Source organism: Leptonychotes weddellii, chromosome 1 (assembly GCF_054177405.1).
Source record: "Leptonychotes weddellii isolate Sample4059 chromosome 1, ASM5417740v2, whole genome shotgun sequence".
NCBI lineage: Eukaryota > Metazoa > Chordata > Mammalia > Carnivora > Phocidae > Leptonychotes > Leptonychotes weddellii.
The window spans coordinates 190,968,699-190,985,934 of NC_138369.1; the positions used below are offsets into that span (position 1 = coordinate 190,968,699).

The 17,236-nt window shown below is 61.6% G+C and overlaps 1 protein-coding gene across 1 annotated transcript in view; it reads right to left on the reverse strand.

Moving 5' to 3' along the window:
- Window positions 1–17,236, reverse strand: part of TSPEAR (thrombospondin type laminin G domain and EAR repeats) — a 68,083-nt gene that overhangs the window by 6,224 nt on the left and 44,623 nt on the right. Inside the window, exons 3-9 of the mRNA XM_081800695.1 lie at window positions 15,873–16,111; window positions 13,902–13,992; window positions 12,683–12,839; window positions 10,755–10,886; window positions 9,880–10,106; window positions 8,490–8,676; window positions 7,237–7,466 (exon numbers count right to left, since the gene is read on the reverse strand). Coding sequence (XP_081656821.1) covers window positions 7,237–7,466; window positions 8,490–8,676; window positions 9,880–10,106; window positions 10,755–10,886; window positions 12,683–12,839; window positions 13,902–13,992; window positions 15,873–16,111 — 1,263 coding nt within the window. The remainder of the gene's footprint in view (window positions 1–7,236; window positions 7,467–8,489; window positions 8,677–9,879; window positions 10,107–10,754; window positions 10,887–12,682; window positions 12,840–13,901; window positions 13,993–15,872; window positions 16,112–17,236) is intronic.

The window sequence follows — 17,236 nt, forward strand, 5'->3', positions numbered from 1 at the left end:
TGCACACCCTTGCAGTACAAGTGGCCAGCAGGTGGTCTGAGGAGAGGCTCTCCCCAGGTGCCAGGGCTTCCTCCCAGCTCCAAGTTGCGTGACCCTCAGCCTGTTCCCTCGTCTTCAGTCCCAGCATGGTGCAGATGGGGGGCTGAGGAGGGGCTGTGGGCGGCTCCGGGAGCACGGGCAGAGGAGGTCCCATAGGCAAGGAGGAAGGCCGAGGGTGTGGCTGGCAGCAGGAAGGAGCACTCAGGTGTGTGTGGTTTAGAGGGGTCCTCATCCTGCCTCCGGTCCGTGTGTCCCCCCCGATACTGCCAGGACAGGGTATCTCATTGAGTTTGAATTCCAGATAAACAATGATTTTTCAGCCTGTGTGTATCCCGTGCACTACTGGGGACGCGCTTTTACTAAAAAATTATTCATCATTTACCCGGAATGTAAACTGAGCTAGGCATCCGGTATTTCATGTGGGCAGAGGGTGGCAGAGACCCGCAGGAGGCCCCCCCGGGGTCACAGCCGCTGCCGTCAATGACCCCTCCTCCCCACACAGGGCTGCCAGAGCCCCTCACAGAACAGGGCCAACACCTGCGCCCTCAGCCATAGGCCGGGCTCCTCCCGCTTGGAAGCCGGAGTGGGGAGCGTCTTTGCCCACGGCTGCGCCAGCCTGGGCAGGGGGCACAGGGGACCTGGGGCCTGATGTCAGGCGGCTCCTGAGTTCTAGGTGCATTAGGGACTCATCAGAGAGAGAAGAAATTCCCACATCGAACAGCCCTGCCAAACCCTGCCTGGCACCTGGTGAGGTGGCCGGGCACCTGCTGGGCTGGGCAGGCTCCCCCTTCCCAGCGGAATTCCCCTGGTGCCTGCCCCGACAGCCCCTGGCACAGTGCCTGGCAGGCTGCCCGAGTGCCTGGCCGGGATGATGGCGCTTTGGGGACTCGGCAGCCAGGTGCCCCTGGAGCCCCTGATGGCCTCCCTCAAGGGTGGGTGGGCTCCCAGTAATCAGAGGATCAGGCTGGGCCAGGAGGCCCTCGGGTTCTGGCTTCGATGGAGCAAAGAATCGAGGTCTGGGAGTGTCTGGGGAGCCGAACCGGGAGGCAGGGCGTGCTGCCAGGGGGAGACAGGCCGCCCCCCAGGGGGCTCCGGGGTGGGGATGCCGCTGTCCTCACGGCAGGCAGTTGGCCAGGGTGGGTGAGGGTCCCATCCTGGGAGGCTGGAGGGGGCGCCCTCCCTGGCCGACTTCTGGGCCCCCTCCCCGGCTGCCTGCCCCCTGAGCAAACAGAAGGCGCCAGGAGGAAGCCCCCTTCCCAGGGCCGTCCAGCAGTGCTGACCGCCGAGCGGCGTTCACACCACCCAGCTCTCAGGTGCAGATCTCAACCCAACGTTCTTGCCTGTCTTCTGACTCCTTCCTGGATGTTTACCTGCGCTGTGGAAACGAAGTTCTGAGAAGCCCCCAGTTTCACCCACTGGCCCCCACACCCGCTGACCACCGGGCAGCACCTCTGCCCGTCCCTCCCCCTGCCAGATGCCCCGAGTCCCTTGCACTTCAGACTCTCTCCGCCCGGGGTCCCGTGGGCACTCAGCTGGCCCCTCACACCCATCAGGCCGCCTCCTGGGCAACAAACCCCGACGGGGTCAACTGCTCCCCCTCCCCTCCCCTCCCCCTCCACGTTGGGTCCACATTTGATGACCGTGACCACAGGCGCCACGGCCAGTGAGCTCAGGGGGCAGAAACCCCAGCAGCTGGCGGGTGGATTTCCCGTGGATGGAGCTTGTGCCTTCTTGGACACACCCAGCTCTGGCCTCCTTTGCTCTAAGATGATGAAGCCAAGTCATTGGAGCCTTGGTCTCTGCCGCCTGCAGGAAGGTTCTGGAATTCCTGGTGAGAGAGGTGGGGCTGGAGAATGTGTCCCAGGGTGAGCAGCCAGCCTCCCACTCACATTGGCCACAAAGCCTGGACAGCCGGGGCTTCCTCCTGAGCTGAACTCCGCCGCCCGCCGCCCCCCGGCTCCTTCCCAGCACAGTCCGTGGGCACGCTCCTCAAACACCCTCTGCCCCCCATGTCCAGAAAAGGCCCCCACGAGGTCAGCACCTCTCCGAGCACACAGGCTTTCAAAGCACCCAGGCTTGCCTGCTTCAAAGCTCATGGTCACAAAGATATTGCAAAACTTCAAACAGTAAACACTAAGGCAATGCCAGGACCTAAAAGGATTTAAACACAATGCGAAAAATGCTGGCAAAACATGAAAGTGGGATTTTCTGGGGTTTGAGGCACTATCGAGGCGTGAGGAGATGGGGCATGTAAGGGAAGGACTTTGGGCAGGGTATGAAGTTGCTGGCCGCCCTGGGGCCTCCCTCGGCAGCCTGCAAGGTCGGGGGACAGCAGCCCCCAGAGTTCTGGCTCCTGGGACAGCCCCCCGCAGACCGGCTGCTACCTTCGGGGCTGGCTTGTGTACCGCCAATGTGGCTGAGGATGGAGTCCTGAAGCCACGTTCCAGGAATGTCTCCTACCTGCCCTCCAGAGCGGGCTATGACCCTGGGTGAGTCCGCTCAGCAACGCTCAGCCTCCTGTCCTGACCCCACTGATAGAGAGCTGGGAGTCTCTCAGCAGGACAAGCCGCACACACGGGCACAGTGAGGAGACACACGTCCCCAGGGACCCCTTCCAGGGCCCCGGGCCAGACTTCAGGCTTCCCCCACAAATGATGGGGCCTTGCATGGATGGACTGGCTCCTCCACGCACCTGGTGTCCCCGGCTGGGTCCCCTCACTTCCCACCTTAGTGTCCTCATCTGTGAAATGGACCTGAAGGGGACGCATGAGCCAGCTAAGCGAGGGCAACCGCAGACCTCCCTTTAAATATTTGCTCTGCAAATGGCAGAAAGGCTTTTCAGAGGGGGAGGCAAGAAGGGTTGCCATCGGTGGAAATCCCAGGGTTTCTGGCATGAGGCTGTCAGGAACAGGAAAAACCACTCCCCAAGCACAGGGCAGGGCCCACGGCCATCTGGTCCTGCTGGTCTGGGAGCCCAGCCTGCCGTGCCGGGCCTGGGCCCCTGCCTGGGGGCTGTGGGTGACTGTCCCCGTTAAGGGGTCCCAGGGAGACCCCTCTGACTCCTGGAGCTCTAGGAAGACGATATGGGGCCCCTACCCTCCTTCACCTCCCCTTGCGCTTGTCCCTCTACTAAGGAACCCCAACATAAGTACTCAGTGTCGGACCCCAGACCAAGCCTCCAGACTCTGTCCACAGGGTGACTCCAGGATCGAGATGTCGCTGTCGGCACTTACGGTGCCCTGGCCGCCTCCCAATGTCACTCCCGCGGAGCCTAGCCCTTCTTGGGGGTTTCAGCGGCGGGAGGAGCTCCGTGCCACCCCTGGGGACGGTCCCCACATGCAGGTCATGCCTGCACCTTCATTCTTCCATCCTGTCTTCACACCTGTCAGCCCACACGTCCATGCAGTCCTCCTCTTCCCTAATCGTCCTCCTGGACTCTCCCCCTCAGGCCATCGGGACTGTCCTGCTGGAACTTGCCTTCGCCCCCGTCCTTGGTTGGAGCCACAGTTCCGATTCTGACTCCCAGTGTCTGGAGACTCCCGTGTGTGCAGGTGCACACCTCGAGGACACCACCCCCCCCACATTTCCCGGGTCCCATGCAGCTGCGCTGGCTCATGTGACCAGTGCTGGCCAATGGGCGCCGACACTGAGCTGGGGGTGATGGCCAGTGGGGGCTTCCCGCCTCCCCACGGATGGAACAGCCGCATGGCAGAGGAGACCCGGGGACCCTCGTGGCGCTTCACCCCGGTGAGGACTAACCCTTGGTGGCGGGAAGCCACGGACACTTGTAGTGGCCTGGGCTCCTTCTCCCGCCCACAGCACGGCACACAGAATTCAGACTGAAAGTGGTGTCCTTTGGAACCCGGGTGAGAAACCCACGGCACGCGGCGGCCTGAGCCTCTCTGAGCTGGTCTCCAGGGCCAGCGCCCCCAGCTGACGGGGCGTTCCCAGGTCCGGGGAGCCCCTCGATGGCCCCAGTGCTCTCTGCTCCCGCGTCACTCCTTCCGGATCTCCTGGGTCGATCCCCTCTGTCTGCCTCATCTTCTCGTTCTACATTCTAGAAGCTTCCCTGGCCTTGATTTTCCAGTCCGGTTGACGAGTATCTTCTTGTAAGGCCGGCAACTATAATTTTAATACCCGAGAACTCTGTCCTTTCATGGCATTCTCTATTGACTCTACAAATGTGATGTCTTCTTGAATACTTCTGAAGGTAATTAGAATTTAAAAGGTAATTAGGGTAATTACAATCACCTGAAGGCAATTACAATTTTTTTTTTAAGATTTTATTTATTTATTTGACAGAGAGAGACACAGCGAGAGAGGGAACACAAGCAGGGGGAGTGGGAGAGGGAGAAGCAGGCTTCCCGCTGAGCAGGGAGCCCAACATGGGACTCAATCCCAGGACCCTGGGACCATGACCTGAGCCGAAGGCAGACGCTTAACGACTGAGCCACCCAGGCGCCCCAAGGCAATTACAATTTTTAAAATTCCTTGTGTTCCTGGAGTTAGCTTGGGTTGGTCCAGTGCGGGTGTATGTCTACACTTGAGCTTGACTATTTCACGTTTCGGGTCCTTTACCAAACACCTGGGGATCCCTCGATGTCCGTTCATGGCCACTGATGAGGACGGTGGTGGGCGGCATCTGTCCGAGGCAGGCGGTGCCTCCAGGAGCGGCGGCATCTGGTTGTGGCCCTTGACGAAGACAGCTTTCTAACTTGGCCTTTTGTTCAAGTGTAGGAGATTTAGGATCACGGTGTTGGTAGCCGCAGGATGATAATCTCCCAAGTGCGATCCCAACCCACGGCAGGAACTCGATTCCTTCCAAATGCATGGTTTGTCGGCCCTGCTGAAGACCTGGCGTGGGTGACCAGACGGCAGCAGGCAGCACCTTCTGTGCTGGCGACGGGACCCTGCTCTCGGGACGCTACAGGGGCCTGCTCCCCCGTCCCCCAGCCACCCGTTAGCTACCTGGAAGCAATCATCCTGCATCTTCCTTCAAAATAAAGCCTTCAGCTCCTGTGGTCGCCCCTCGTGCGGGCTCCAGACGTGCGAGCACCCGGACCCCTCCCCGGGCCGGGCATCCTTGTGACTCCGGTGACGCCGGAGGTTGTTTAGAGCTCACGGGGTTCCCACACGAGCTGCCGTCAGCCTGTCACCTACAGGCCCTTATACGGCTGCTCCCTGCCGCGTCGTCATCCTCAGCCGCCGGCCCTGCGTGTCCAGGCCTCCTTGCGAGTCCCCACGTGGCTACCCGAGGTCGGCTCCCAGTCCATCGCTGAACGTTCTCCTAAACTGGCGAACACACACCCAGGCCCGTTGTTGGGGGACAACTCTGCCCCGGGCCGGCCGAGCTGTTTTTGGGGGTCCGGCCTCACCACGATGGTGAGGAGAAGGAGAAGGAGCTCCTGCTCGAGGACTCTGTCCAACACTGAACAGAGCCATAGACCGCACCACCTGGTTCCATCCCAGCTCTGCCAGGCGCCGGTCCCGGAACCCTGTGCCTCAGTGTCCCCGGGTGTAAAGGGAGACTGCAGCAGCACTCAGCGCACAGCGCGGCTGTGAGGACCGAGTGGGAGGAGGTGGGCGAAGCTCCTGGTTCTGGCACTTTCCGCCCGCCTGGCTCAGCCCGCAAGAAGGTGCGTGGCTGCAAGGAATTCACGCCCACCCCAGTCCCACTGCTCCCGGGGCGCCCCCTCTCAGGAATGGCAGCCCCAGGAATGACCTCCTCCTGCTGGCAACCTCGGGGTCGAGCTCGGGAACCGGCTTCCCACACGTGCCTCCGTGTCACCCTGGCCACCCGCCTCCCCCGCGCCGGACACGCCGCCCGGCCACTCCCTCCTGCCCACCGCAGCCGGGGGCCGCTCAGCGCGGCTCTTCTCGGCCGCCGCCTTCCGCCTGCCCATCGCGGACCCGGCCGCCCCCTCTGCAGCTTGTCCTCATGCCCCTCCCCGAGGGCGCCGCCCGCCGCGCGGACCGCTGCACCGTGAGTGCTGTAAGGCAGACGGTGGGCGGCGGGTCGGCCTCCACCACCGGGCGTGCACGGTGCAGCCCTGGATGGCGGAGGAACGAGCAGGAGCTGTTCTCCAGAGCGCGCTGGCCTGGTCCCTGCGCTGGGGGCTCTCCGAGCGCCCTGGGCTCCGCCTCCCACACGCGATGCCGGTGCCCGTGGAGGGGGCGCCCGCTGAGGGAGCCTGCGCTGTGGTACGTCATCTCTCTCCTCGTGTTTAAGACCCACCCGGTAGGCGGCCTCCAGGCTTGTGTTAGAGGAGACGGTGCGTGTGGAATGTGTTCCAGCAGCTTTCAGTCTCCCTGGGCTTTCTGCACGGGGCTGGTCTCAGCGTGGGGGCTGCTTGGCACAGCCCCCACCGCCCTTCCATTTCCCTGCAGACCCCGCAGGAGGGGCGCTCGGTGCGTTTCCTCCTCTGCCCCCGACGTCCGACGCCAAAGGAGTCACCACCCCGGGGCGCAGAGAGCCCTCAAAGCATTTCTGCTGGGCGAACGAGGGGCCAGAGAAACAAGCAAGGGATGTTCCGGAAGGACCCAGGGAGGAAGGAGTCATGTTGCTGGTGACATGCTCTCCATGACGATCGCAGTAAGTAGAGACGGAGTGCCCACAGCTCCCTCGGCAACAGGGAAGCGCCCGCCCCGCGGCCCGAGATGGGTGGTGTGGGCCCCGCCCAGCCCCTGTGCCTCCTCTCCAGGACCCTAGGCCAGGACCAGAGTCGAGAGGGCTCCCCGGGGCGCCCGGCCCTGTCCCGCCCTGATAAACACTCGTCACGCCTAGCTCCACTCAAAGGCTTTGCCAGCCTGCCCCGTGGAGCCTGGAACCAGCTGAGGGACCCTCACGGTCTGAAGTGCAAGTGGGCAGAGCCGCCCCCGCACTTGGCCAGGTCAGGCGCCTGCTGCCCGGCTGCCCCAGGGCACCCGCCCAGGGGCCACGGGGCCCGCTGAGCACCCAGCGCTGCCCAGGAAGCTCGGTGCCAGAGGGAGGGCAGGGCAGGGCCCCCTCCCGCCTCGTTGTCGGGCTCTTCTCAGGGCCCCAGGGACTCAGCCTGAGCCTCCTGTGGGGGGTGTTGCCTGGGTGAGGGGGGCCTGGAGGCGGTGCTGGTCCTGGCTCTTGGGGTCCCCAGGTCCCGCGTCTCCAGCTGCCGGGTGGCCTGCCGGAGGCGGGACACGGGGCTCCCGCCGGCTCCTTACCAGGAAGGCCTGGAACAGCTGGAAGGAGCCGAAGAGCCAGACATACAGATGGGAGTGCAGCTTCGTGGACCTGCCGTTGAAGGCGTTGGCCACCGCCAGGAACGAGTAGGGCCCCACGGTGAAGAACTCCCAGTCGTAGGCGCCGGATGTAGCAATGGTCTGGTTGGCCTCGAAGAGGCGCGTCCTCGGGTTCCACTTGTAGATGACACTGTCGATGTTGTGGTTGTCACCTGCAAGCAGGCGGCCGCCGTCACACACCACAGGCAGACATCCCCTCACGGCAGCCTGCCCTGGACCTGCCCCAGGGCCCGAGGGTCCGTCCGGTGCCGTCGGGCCTCTGGCCGCTGGGCACCTTCCCTGCGCTCCCCTGCGCTCCCTGCCCCTGTGCCCACGGGAAAGCCCTCCCTGGGTCCCTCCTTTGGGGGCTCCAGACCCCTCCCCCCGTGGCCTTCTGTCTTAGAGATGGGATCCCAGCCTCACCTCTCCCCCTGCCCAATGACCCCGCCGCCCTCACTGTCCCCTCAGCTCAGGCCTTCGCACCTTCTGTCCACATTGTGCTCCCTGGAGCCCCCCTGGTGGGGTGGGGCCAGCTTCTCCCGGAACACTCCTTCTCTGGGGAGCACTGGTTAGCGGGCTCCTGGGGCCCCGCTGCCCATGAGTGGGGTCCCTACAGACAGAGCTCCCTGGCCGCAGATGCCCTACAGGGCCCGCTGCCTCAGACCCTGCTGTCCGGAGTTACACGACCAGGAGGGGCCAGCTGCAGCCACTCAGGCGGTCACAGGCCCAGAAACCAGGCCCCCAGCCTCGGCCAGGCCCGTCCCCCACCGTGCCCGCTGCATCACAGAGTTTGTGTCTAGAGGGCACGAGACAACGCCCCGCATCCTTCTCCCAGCACACTGCCCACACCACCGTCCCTCTGCCGGTCCAACAGCTCACCTTCACACCTGTTTCAGCCAACCCCTCCTCCGAGGAGGCCAGTTAGTTAGTTAGTTAGTTGGTTAGTTTCAGATGAGGTGGTCTGGCCCACGTTCCCATAACCACTCTCCTGGACAGGCACCCACACATACCGCGCACCTGTCTTCCTACCTGGACGGGGAGAAGGTGTTCAGGTGTGCTTGCTTCAGACGTCACTGTCAGATGGCCCAGCCCAGAGAATCGGGCCAGGTGTGACTTACTGTAATTTGTTAACCTGCTGGTGAGTCAGCCCCGCCCCGCCCCCGTGGTTTCCTTCCTCGTGGACGGCCACAGCCTACCTTCCCGGTGGTTGGCCACGGCCAGGAAGTGCTCCCCGGCCACCTTGAAGGCCTCCCAGTCCCGGGCGCTGTGGGTGGGGACCCTCTGGTATGGCGTGAACCTCAGCTTCGTCTGGCTCCATTTGTAAATGACGGAGAACTCCTGACCCTTTTCATTCGGTTCAAAATTGGCCACAGCCAGGAAGACCTGAACGAGAGAGCCCGGGACACTGGTTCTTGCTGTGTACTCGAGGGGCCTGGCACCAAGGCTTCTGAGCACCCGCGTCTCGGTCCGAGGGCCACCGTCTCTGTGGATCTGTCCATCCCGTTCCAGACCCTTAAACGTGTCTGCGTTCGTCAGCCCGCTGTCCCCATCTCTATCCCCAAACTAGGGAACAGCTTTATGCCCAGACTTGTCCTTCATCACCTGGATGAGGAGAACACATCACAAAGCCCTCCACCCATATAGAAGCCCGCGCTTGTCATGTAGCTGAGTTAGACACACGTGGCCAGCGTGCAACTGGACCAGGAGGCAAGCCAGCTCGGTGTGTGGGGCGCGCCCACTGAGCCCGGAAGTAAGCGTGCGCTCAGCAAGCCCCACACCTGTTTCGTTGACCGGACAGACCCTCCCCCCTTGTTTTTCTGAATTTCCCGATATTTCCTTGATGCAAAGTTCACATTTTTTATATGAAAATGTGGCCAACCAAAGGGCCGGAGCGCTAGTCAGCCATTCGCCACGCGGGACTGGGAGCGTGGCTGGGCCGCGGCGGGCTGCGAGCAACAGGAGTGCAGAGGCCTGTCCATTCTGCTCCCTGTTCATCCTCGGGGCAGGCCTGGGTGAGGGCAGGCGGTACCTGGCACTCACATACTGCTGAGTGAGCGATTCCGGGGCCGGGCGCAGGACGGCGGCCCCAGGACACTGCCCCTGGAGTCGAGGGTGTAGATGGAGCTGATTAGACAACGGGTCATGCTGGGGGCAGCCCCTCAGACCCACCGCCTGTGCCTCTGCTCCGTCCGGCCCTGGCAGTGGGGGGCGCTGCCCGTGAGCGTCCCACCCTCACCTCCAGGCCCGGCCCCCTGCAGTGAGTCTGTCTCCTTCCCCAGATGATTTCCGCCTTGTTGACCAGCTCATCAAATGGGCCAACAAGCTTTTAATTGAGCCCTGATGGGTCTACGTAGAACTGGACAGTGTCATAGGAATGGTCTTGTTTTCTATTTTGTAGGAAGCCAAACAGACTTCACATTCTGGATTTAGAGACCCCGCCAAGTGTCCGACTTTGAAAGCTGTTGAGAACCTGAGTAAGACTGAAACCATGAGAAATACGTTCCCAGACCATCTACATGAGCAGTCCCAACCTTTGGGTTTTCCCAAGATGAAAAGGATCGAGACGGTCGCTGGGTGCAGACTTGCCTTTTTCCCGATGGTGAAGTGTCTCCAGGACTGGGCTTGGTGCGTGCGAATGTTCTGGTATGAGGCGAACTTTCCATCTGTCCACTTGTAGATGGCGGATGTGGTTTTGCGGTTGGCGGCTGCCACGAAGAGCCCAGCCTCGGGGATGGCAAAGACCTCGATGCCCAGCGTCTCCGAGTTGGTGAACAGGCTCTGATGCTCCTCCACATAGTCCAGCTTTTCTCTGGCTGGTGACAGAAATGTGGAGACCCGGTTAACGCCTCCCAGGACAGGGGCGCGACCAGGGCCCCGAGCCCTGACCCCCAGCTCTAGCCACGGTCAGGGCTTTCTCCGGGGCGACTTGCTCGGAGCGCATGTTGCCGTCACAGAGAGGCCACTAAGGCAGCCTGCTGGCGCCCGCATGGGTTTCAGGGTGGTGTGCTGAGCGGCCAGGGACACTGACTGGACGGCACGGATATGTGGGTCCAAACTAGGCATTCCCACCTCCCGCGAAAGTGCACCCTCAAGTGCACAAGGGACTGGGGTCAAGGCTCGCGAGCGGCGGCTGCAGCCAGCTCCCGTTTCCTGTGGGCAAGGGTCCCGGGCGCCCTGGGCAGCCTCAACTCCTCGTCTCCACGCGGGAAGCACTCGGGGGAACAGCATGTTTCCAGGTTCCTGGCATCACCGCCTGGCATCTGTGATCCGAGGGGCAGACAGGGTGCCAGGAGGCTGCCCCCTCGGGGCCACGGGGACTAGACGCGGGGGGTGATCAGCCCTGCCCAGGAGGACGTGCGATTCCAGATGAAACCTGCAGGCCTGCTGTCCTGGGGGGGCGCTCCCTATCCCCAAGTAATGCTGGCTCGAGAAGAGCCGTAAGTCCCCAGAGCCCGCTTCACCTGCTAACACGGAGACCCACTCGCTGCCCACACACAGGAACAGCCCCTTCTGGCTGGCGTCGAACCAGAACTGGGCGTCCTCCTCTTTGGTGCACGGAGGCCGGGAGCCCAGCGTCACCTTCATGTCGGTTTCTGGGGGGAGACAAGGAAGAGGAGTGTCCAGGTGCAGGTTCCCTGGAGGAAGACGGAGTGGGAGGCGGACCCCTGACCCGGGCTGTCCTGCCTTTGCCTCTGCATGTGGGGACCATGAAGACACAGGGGTCTCCATCGAGGCCCCGCACGGCAGGACAGAGGCTGCGAGGCTCCCCTGCTGGCCTCCCTGCCCACTGCAGAGGGCGGCCCATCTTCCCCTGGAAAAGCCTCAGTCTTCACGCTGCTGCCCTGCTCGTCTCTCGGACCTGTCACTCTCTGGCGCGAGTTTGTATAAGCTTGGGTTTTGCCTTGTTTTTCGGTGTTTGACCCCATCACTTCTGGTGATTACACCTCATCTCGGGCCAAGCCCACTGGTCCTGATGGTGCTGCGGGGCCGATTCACAGCGACGTGGGCGCTGTGGGCACCTGGATGTTATCAGTGCCTGGCGGAGGCCTGGGCTCACACCCCGCCTCCTGCCTCTTGTTCTGAGCTGGAACTGGACGGATGTGGGAAACTTCCATGGAGTGCCCAAAAACTTCACTGTGCAGGGAAATCATTTTCCTCTGTGTCTCTTCTTTTATGATAAAAATTATTCAAAATTGTACTGTTACTATAAAATTATTCAAAATATCAATTAGCAATAAACTGCATCAATACGTAGACTATTTTTTAAAGGCTTACTTATTTATTTTAGAGAGAGAGAGAGCAGGGGCAGAGGGAGAATCTCAAGCAGACTCACCACTGAGCAGGGAGCCCAACGTGGGGCTGGATCCCACGGCCCTGAGATCATGACCTGAGCCAAAACCGAGAGTCAGACGCTGAACCAACTGAGCCCTCCAGGTGCCCCAATCCGTAGACTAGTAACGTGCTCTCCAATGTGAAAAAATAAAAAGCAGCAGGTGGGGGGCACCTGGGTGGCTCCGTCAGTGAAGCATCTGCCTTTGGCTCAGGTCATGATCCCAGGGTCCTGGGATCAAGCCCCGCATCGGGCTCCCTGCTCAGCGGGAAGCCTGCGTCTCCCTCTGCCACTCCCCCTGCTTGTGCTCTCTCTCTCGCTGTCTCTCCCCCAAATAAATAAAATCTTAAAAAAAAAAAAAAAAAAAGCAGCAGCCTCTGCTGCTGGGAGTTTGGAAACACATCCCAGGATTGGATCGAGTGGACAATGCACTGAGGGCTCGCCTGACTGGTGAAGCATGACCGCGAGGCTCGGGAGTGGTGGGGGCGGTCTCCCCGCCCGGCGGAGTGGTGGTGGGAGGGGATTTGGCAGCTCCGGTGCAGGGGTGTGGCTTACATGAACCGTCCAGACTGTAACTTTACATGGAGAACACACAAGTACACACTAAAGAGAACGGTGCAGGGGACCCTCTGGGCTGGGGGATCACGGACAACTGAAATGTGCCTCTCTAAGTTCGGGGTCCCCACTGGGGCAGGGGCTGAGATTTAGATGCCTATCAGGGAGGGATGGGGATAAAGACCCCAATACTGGTCTGGGGGAAAACAGGCAGCAGATGGAAGTCAGAAGGCTCAAGAGAAGGAAGATGATGTCAGGGAACAGCCCCGGGCATCCCAAGCAGGACCAGTGGTCCCTTGAGGGCACCATCCAGGCAGGGTTTGGCGGCCACTGGGCGAGCCACCTGGAGGAAAGTTGGATGATGCTGGTGTGTCCAACGGGGCCAGTCTCTTTGTCAATTTGATAATCACCCTCCTGTCTTTGCTCCCAGGAGAGGTGGGAAAGTGACAAGGTTCTTGGGGTCCACCATCAGTGAGGGGGAGTGAGTGGCTTTGACCTACTAACCATAGGGATATTTTAGCACCTCATTATCTTCTGGCTTTCCTGTGAGACCCTGCAGGACAGGGGGGATGGACAGCACAGCCAGCTCGGCACTCCTGCAGGGACAGAGCCTTGGGGTGGCATCCGAGCCGGGCAGCAGAACCAGCTGCCTCACCAGGCCCTGCAGAGAGAGGGACAGCATGTTCAGAACCTCGTCGCCAGAGAGCGCCTGGACCACTGGGCTCAGCCTGTCCAGACCCTGGTGGAGGGGTGGGAATGGAGGATGAAGGGTCTATTCACCTCTAGAGGTAGGAGAGAAGAGTCTGCTGATTGGTTGGGGGGAGTGGGGAGCACTGAGAGCAATGGTGGGGAACTATACACCATTCTAAGGTAATTAAGTCGTGGAAGGGGTTTTTCCTGTGAACTAACCTAGAGTGACTGGGTTGCATTGCTCATCCATCCATCTGTCCATCTACCCATCCATCCATCCATCGACCATAGTCCATCCATCACTCATCCACCCATCCATCCATCTACCCATATATTCATCCATCCACCCATCCATCCATCACTCTCTCACTCATCCACCCATCCATATGTCCATCCTTCCACCCATCCAGCCATCCATCACTCACCCATATGTTCACCCACCCACCCACGTGCCCACCCATCCATTTATCCATCACTCATCCATCCACCCATCCATCCAGCCAGCCAGCCAGCCATATGTCCATCCACCTGCCCATCCAGCTATCCATCTATCCATCCACCCAAGCATGCCATCCATAAATATTCACCAAGCACCTATCATGTATCAGGCATGGGTCTAGACACAACACGGCAGGAAACAAAAGCCCCTACACTCATGGAACAAGGTCCCCCACCTGCAGTCTAAGGGAGAGACAGGTAATGAGCAAGCACACAGCTGGTCTGAGGTGGTCAGGGCTACAGGGGATGGGTACAAGGCCCATCTTCTCTGAGGGGTGGGGGAAGGTCTCCATGGAAGAGGACATGGAGCAGGGCCCTGAGAGTGTAAGGTGTGAGCTCTGGGGGCAGTGAGGATGAGTGTGCATGGGAACACGGTGAAATGTGCCTGGCAAGTAAGGGGCCCCAGTGGACCCCAGGGCTCCCTGGTCCCACGTGGCACACACACCGATCTGTCGAGCAGAGCGTGAGGACACCAGGCTTGCAGCGGCAGCCCCTCTGCGAACACGGATGTTGGGGCAGCCCCTCCCTTACCTACCGTGAACAGGCCTTTGGTCCTCTTACGGCTGCCGATGAAGAATCGGGCTCCTCGCACCGATAGGGTGGCCGGGAAGGGCACGTCAGCCATTCTGAAAACATTTGAGGGTGGTTTGAGGGCCATGGGGGAGCAGGGTCACAGCCATTCACGCAGAAAAGCGCAGGGAGAAGCCGCACAGGAGAGGCATCGTTTCCCAGGGCGGCTATAACAAGCACCACATGATGGGGGCTTGAGCAGCAGGCGAGCCCCAGCTCTGGAGGCCGGAAGTCTGAGGTCAAGGTGCCACCTGGCTGCGCTCCCTCTGCAGGCTCCAGGGGAGGTTCCTCTAGCCTCTTCCAGCTTCTGTGGGCTTCTGGTAGTCCCCGGCTTGTAGCCCATGTCGTGCCCTCTGCCTGTCTTCACACAGCCTTCTCTGTGCCTCTTCTCCTCTTCTTAGAAGGACACCAGACTCGGGACGGGGGCCCGCCCTGCTCCGGGACCACCTCAACTGAACCCGGTCGCACCTGCAAAGACGTTGTCTCCAAGCAAGGTCCCATTCCCAGGTTCTGCTGGACCTGAACTGGAGGGATGCTCTTTGCCCCAGGACAAGAGTCTCCGGCAGCTGTCGCTGCAGAGGTGTTTGTTCGGTGGCTGCTCCATCTCTCGGGAACCTTCCGTGGCTCCTACTGGCACTGGGTCCCCAGCCTGCCCACCCTCCACCAAGCCTGTGGGGAAACGGATGGTGTCTGGGAGGGAAGGGTCCTTGCTGGTGACCTGGGAGATGTTGGAAGATGTGGCCAGAGCTGGGTCTTGATGTGGACGTGGAGGCTGAAGCCTGGGGATGGGGGCGGAAAGGTGGGCGCCGGCTGGAGGGGAGGCCCTGACTGGGGCCTCTGGGGCGGACGAGCCAGGCAAGTGCCTCTCCTCACTGCCTCCTGCACCTCGATGCCATACCCTCCTGTAAACGCACCTGCTCCCTCCAGGCTTGCATCTGGCTACAGCTGGCCGTGGTGAGGCCAGTTCCTGACCGCCTCCCAGAATAACCCATGCTCCCATCACAGCTCCGATCACAGTGTGCCCTCTGTGAAGCCCGGTCCCAGGGCCCAGGTTCCTCCTTGGCCACCACCGGCTGCAGCCCTGGCTCCTTCCATCCCGTCCCTGGCCCGTGCTCCTGCCCGTCCCAGAGCTGTCCCCACTGCTGGGTCCCCACTGTCATCACCCGGTAAAGGCCCTGATGTACTCAGGGGGTATGGGGGGCACTTGTGGTAGAGACGTATTTAAACAGAGTGTCTGAATATCAAGGATTCTTTTTATTAGGGAGTAAGTGTCATCCAACAAAGCAGAGTGAGGTTCTACCTTTGCAAGTAATATTTGGAATAATGGTAGATTTAATGCAAACGGGACAATTTGTGATTTAAAAAAAAAGAGTGCCCAGCCCCGTGAGCCAGGGTGGAAGCTGAGGGCAACGGGGGTCGTCACTCCCTGGTGGAGCCGTGGGGCCCACGCGCCCTGGTCCAGCCTCGCAACCAGGGGACGGCGGGACAGGGAACGGACTCCGGCTTCTGAGTCCCCGGGGCTGGGTCGAAGCTACCAGAGGATGGTTCTGCCTGTTTATTTGGAGTTTTAGTGACTATTCACTCCCTCGGCCCAGACAAGCAAACCAAGTCTTGGGTCAAACGATGTGCTGAAACCGCAGAGCCGGACTGGCCGCAGCTGCATTTTGGCTCCGCTGCCTGAGCTGTCTGTGAACTTCCTCTGCGGCCTTCGGCGATGGCGCCCACACTCAGCAGGGCACCCCACCCCCCACGTCCAGCGCACCCAGGGGCGCCTGCGTCCGCCCCCTCCCACCGGCCTTTCCGGAGGACAGGACCCTGCCGATGACCCTGCGCTCCTGCCTCAGGGGATGGTTCCCAACGGCTGTTTGCCCACACGCCCGAGGGCCCACGGTGCACACAGCCCCGCGCCGCCCGCCCCTGGCGTCCGGCTACCTACATGTCCAGTGGGAGGCCACAGTCCGTGGTGAGGGAGAAGGATTCTTCAGACACGGCCAAGACCAGCGTGTGCCACTCGCTGTCCGTCAGAGCGGGGCTGTGGAAGGTCACTCGGGTTTGCCAGGCACCCGCCGGGTCCTGGCTGAGGAAGAGGAAGTGCAGCCGGGTGGGCGAGTACCGCAGGCCGAGCAGCAGGGCATCCGCCTCCTCCGCCACCACTGTGAACAGGTATTCGTTCTTCTGGAAGAGAGGGTGCAGGGGGGGCTGAGCGGGGGTGGGGGGTGGATGGGGGAGGGTGGACAGGGGAGGGTGGGGGCGGGGGAGGATGGGACAGGGGAAGGTGGGAGCAAGGGAGGGTGGACAGGGGAGGGTGGGACAGGGGAGAGTGGGGGCTGGACAGGGGAGGCAGGGGAGGGCAGGGCTCGCAGGGCAGGGCCTACTGCGGTGACCGAGGTCTGTGACAAAACCAAAAGCCCTGCTCAAACCTATTAGGCTGGCTACTAGCAAAACCCAGGAGAGCGTGCTGACGGGACTGCAGGGAAATTGGGACGGGGCGTGGAAAGGCGCCCGGCCCGTGGGGTAGCTGTCGTAGAGAACGGAGTGGCGTGCCCTGGAAACAGCCTTACAGAATCAGCCCAGGACCCAGCAAGCGCTCCGGGCCAGCGCCCGGACGGACGGCTGGGTCTCGGAGAGATGCACCGCGTGCCGAGCCCATTAGTCACAGGCGCTAATGTGCAGAAGCAGCCGGGGAACCCGTGGTCGGCCCGTACAGGGCACAGTGACAGCCTTAGACACAAGTCCCAGCGTCCACACCGGTGGCCCCAGAGGACGTCACGCTGAGGGAGGTCAGCCAGTCTCTCAGGACACGTACCGCATGGTCCCACTTCCGTGAGGGACCCAGAGCCGCCCCCTTCAGAGACAGAGAGCACAATGGGGGTGCCAGGGCTGGGGAGGAGCGGCCATCAGGCTCAGAGCGGGGGATGGAAAAGTCTGGACACGGATGGTGGGGATGGCGCAAGACAGTGTGAAGGTGCTGAGTGCCACGGAACCGGAGACCTGGGGCGCCTCACTTCCCAGCTCAGACCGCACACACTTGACTGTCCGCCCGTGCAGCTCAGGGTGCAGCTCAGGGGGCTGACGGCGCTAGAGTGGGTGTGGAAGTTTGGGCGACACCTTCTCCAGCAAGGCCCCGCCTCCTAAAACAGTGCCCACTCCCGGGCAACGATGCTGCCAACTCGGTTAAAGCCGCCAGGATCCTTGTCTTCAGCCTAACACCAAATCCAGTAAAATGCACTTGGCACGCTTGGGTCACACGGCCTGTGGTGCTGAGGGGACACACAGGCCCCACTGGTTTCCAGGCTGGGA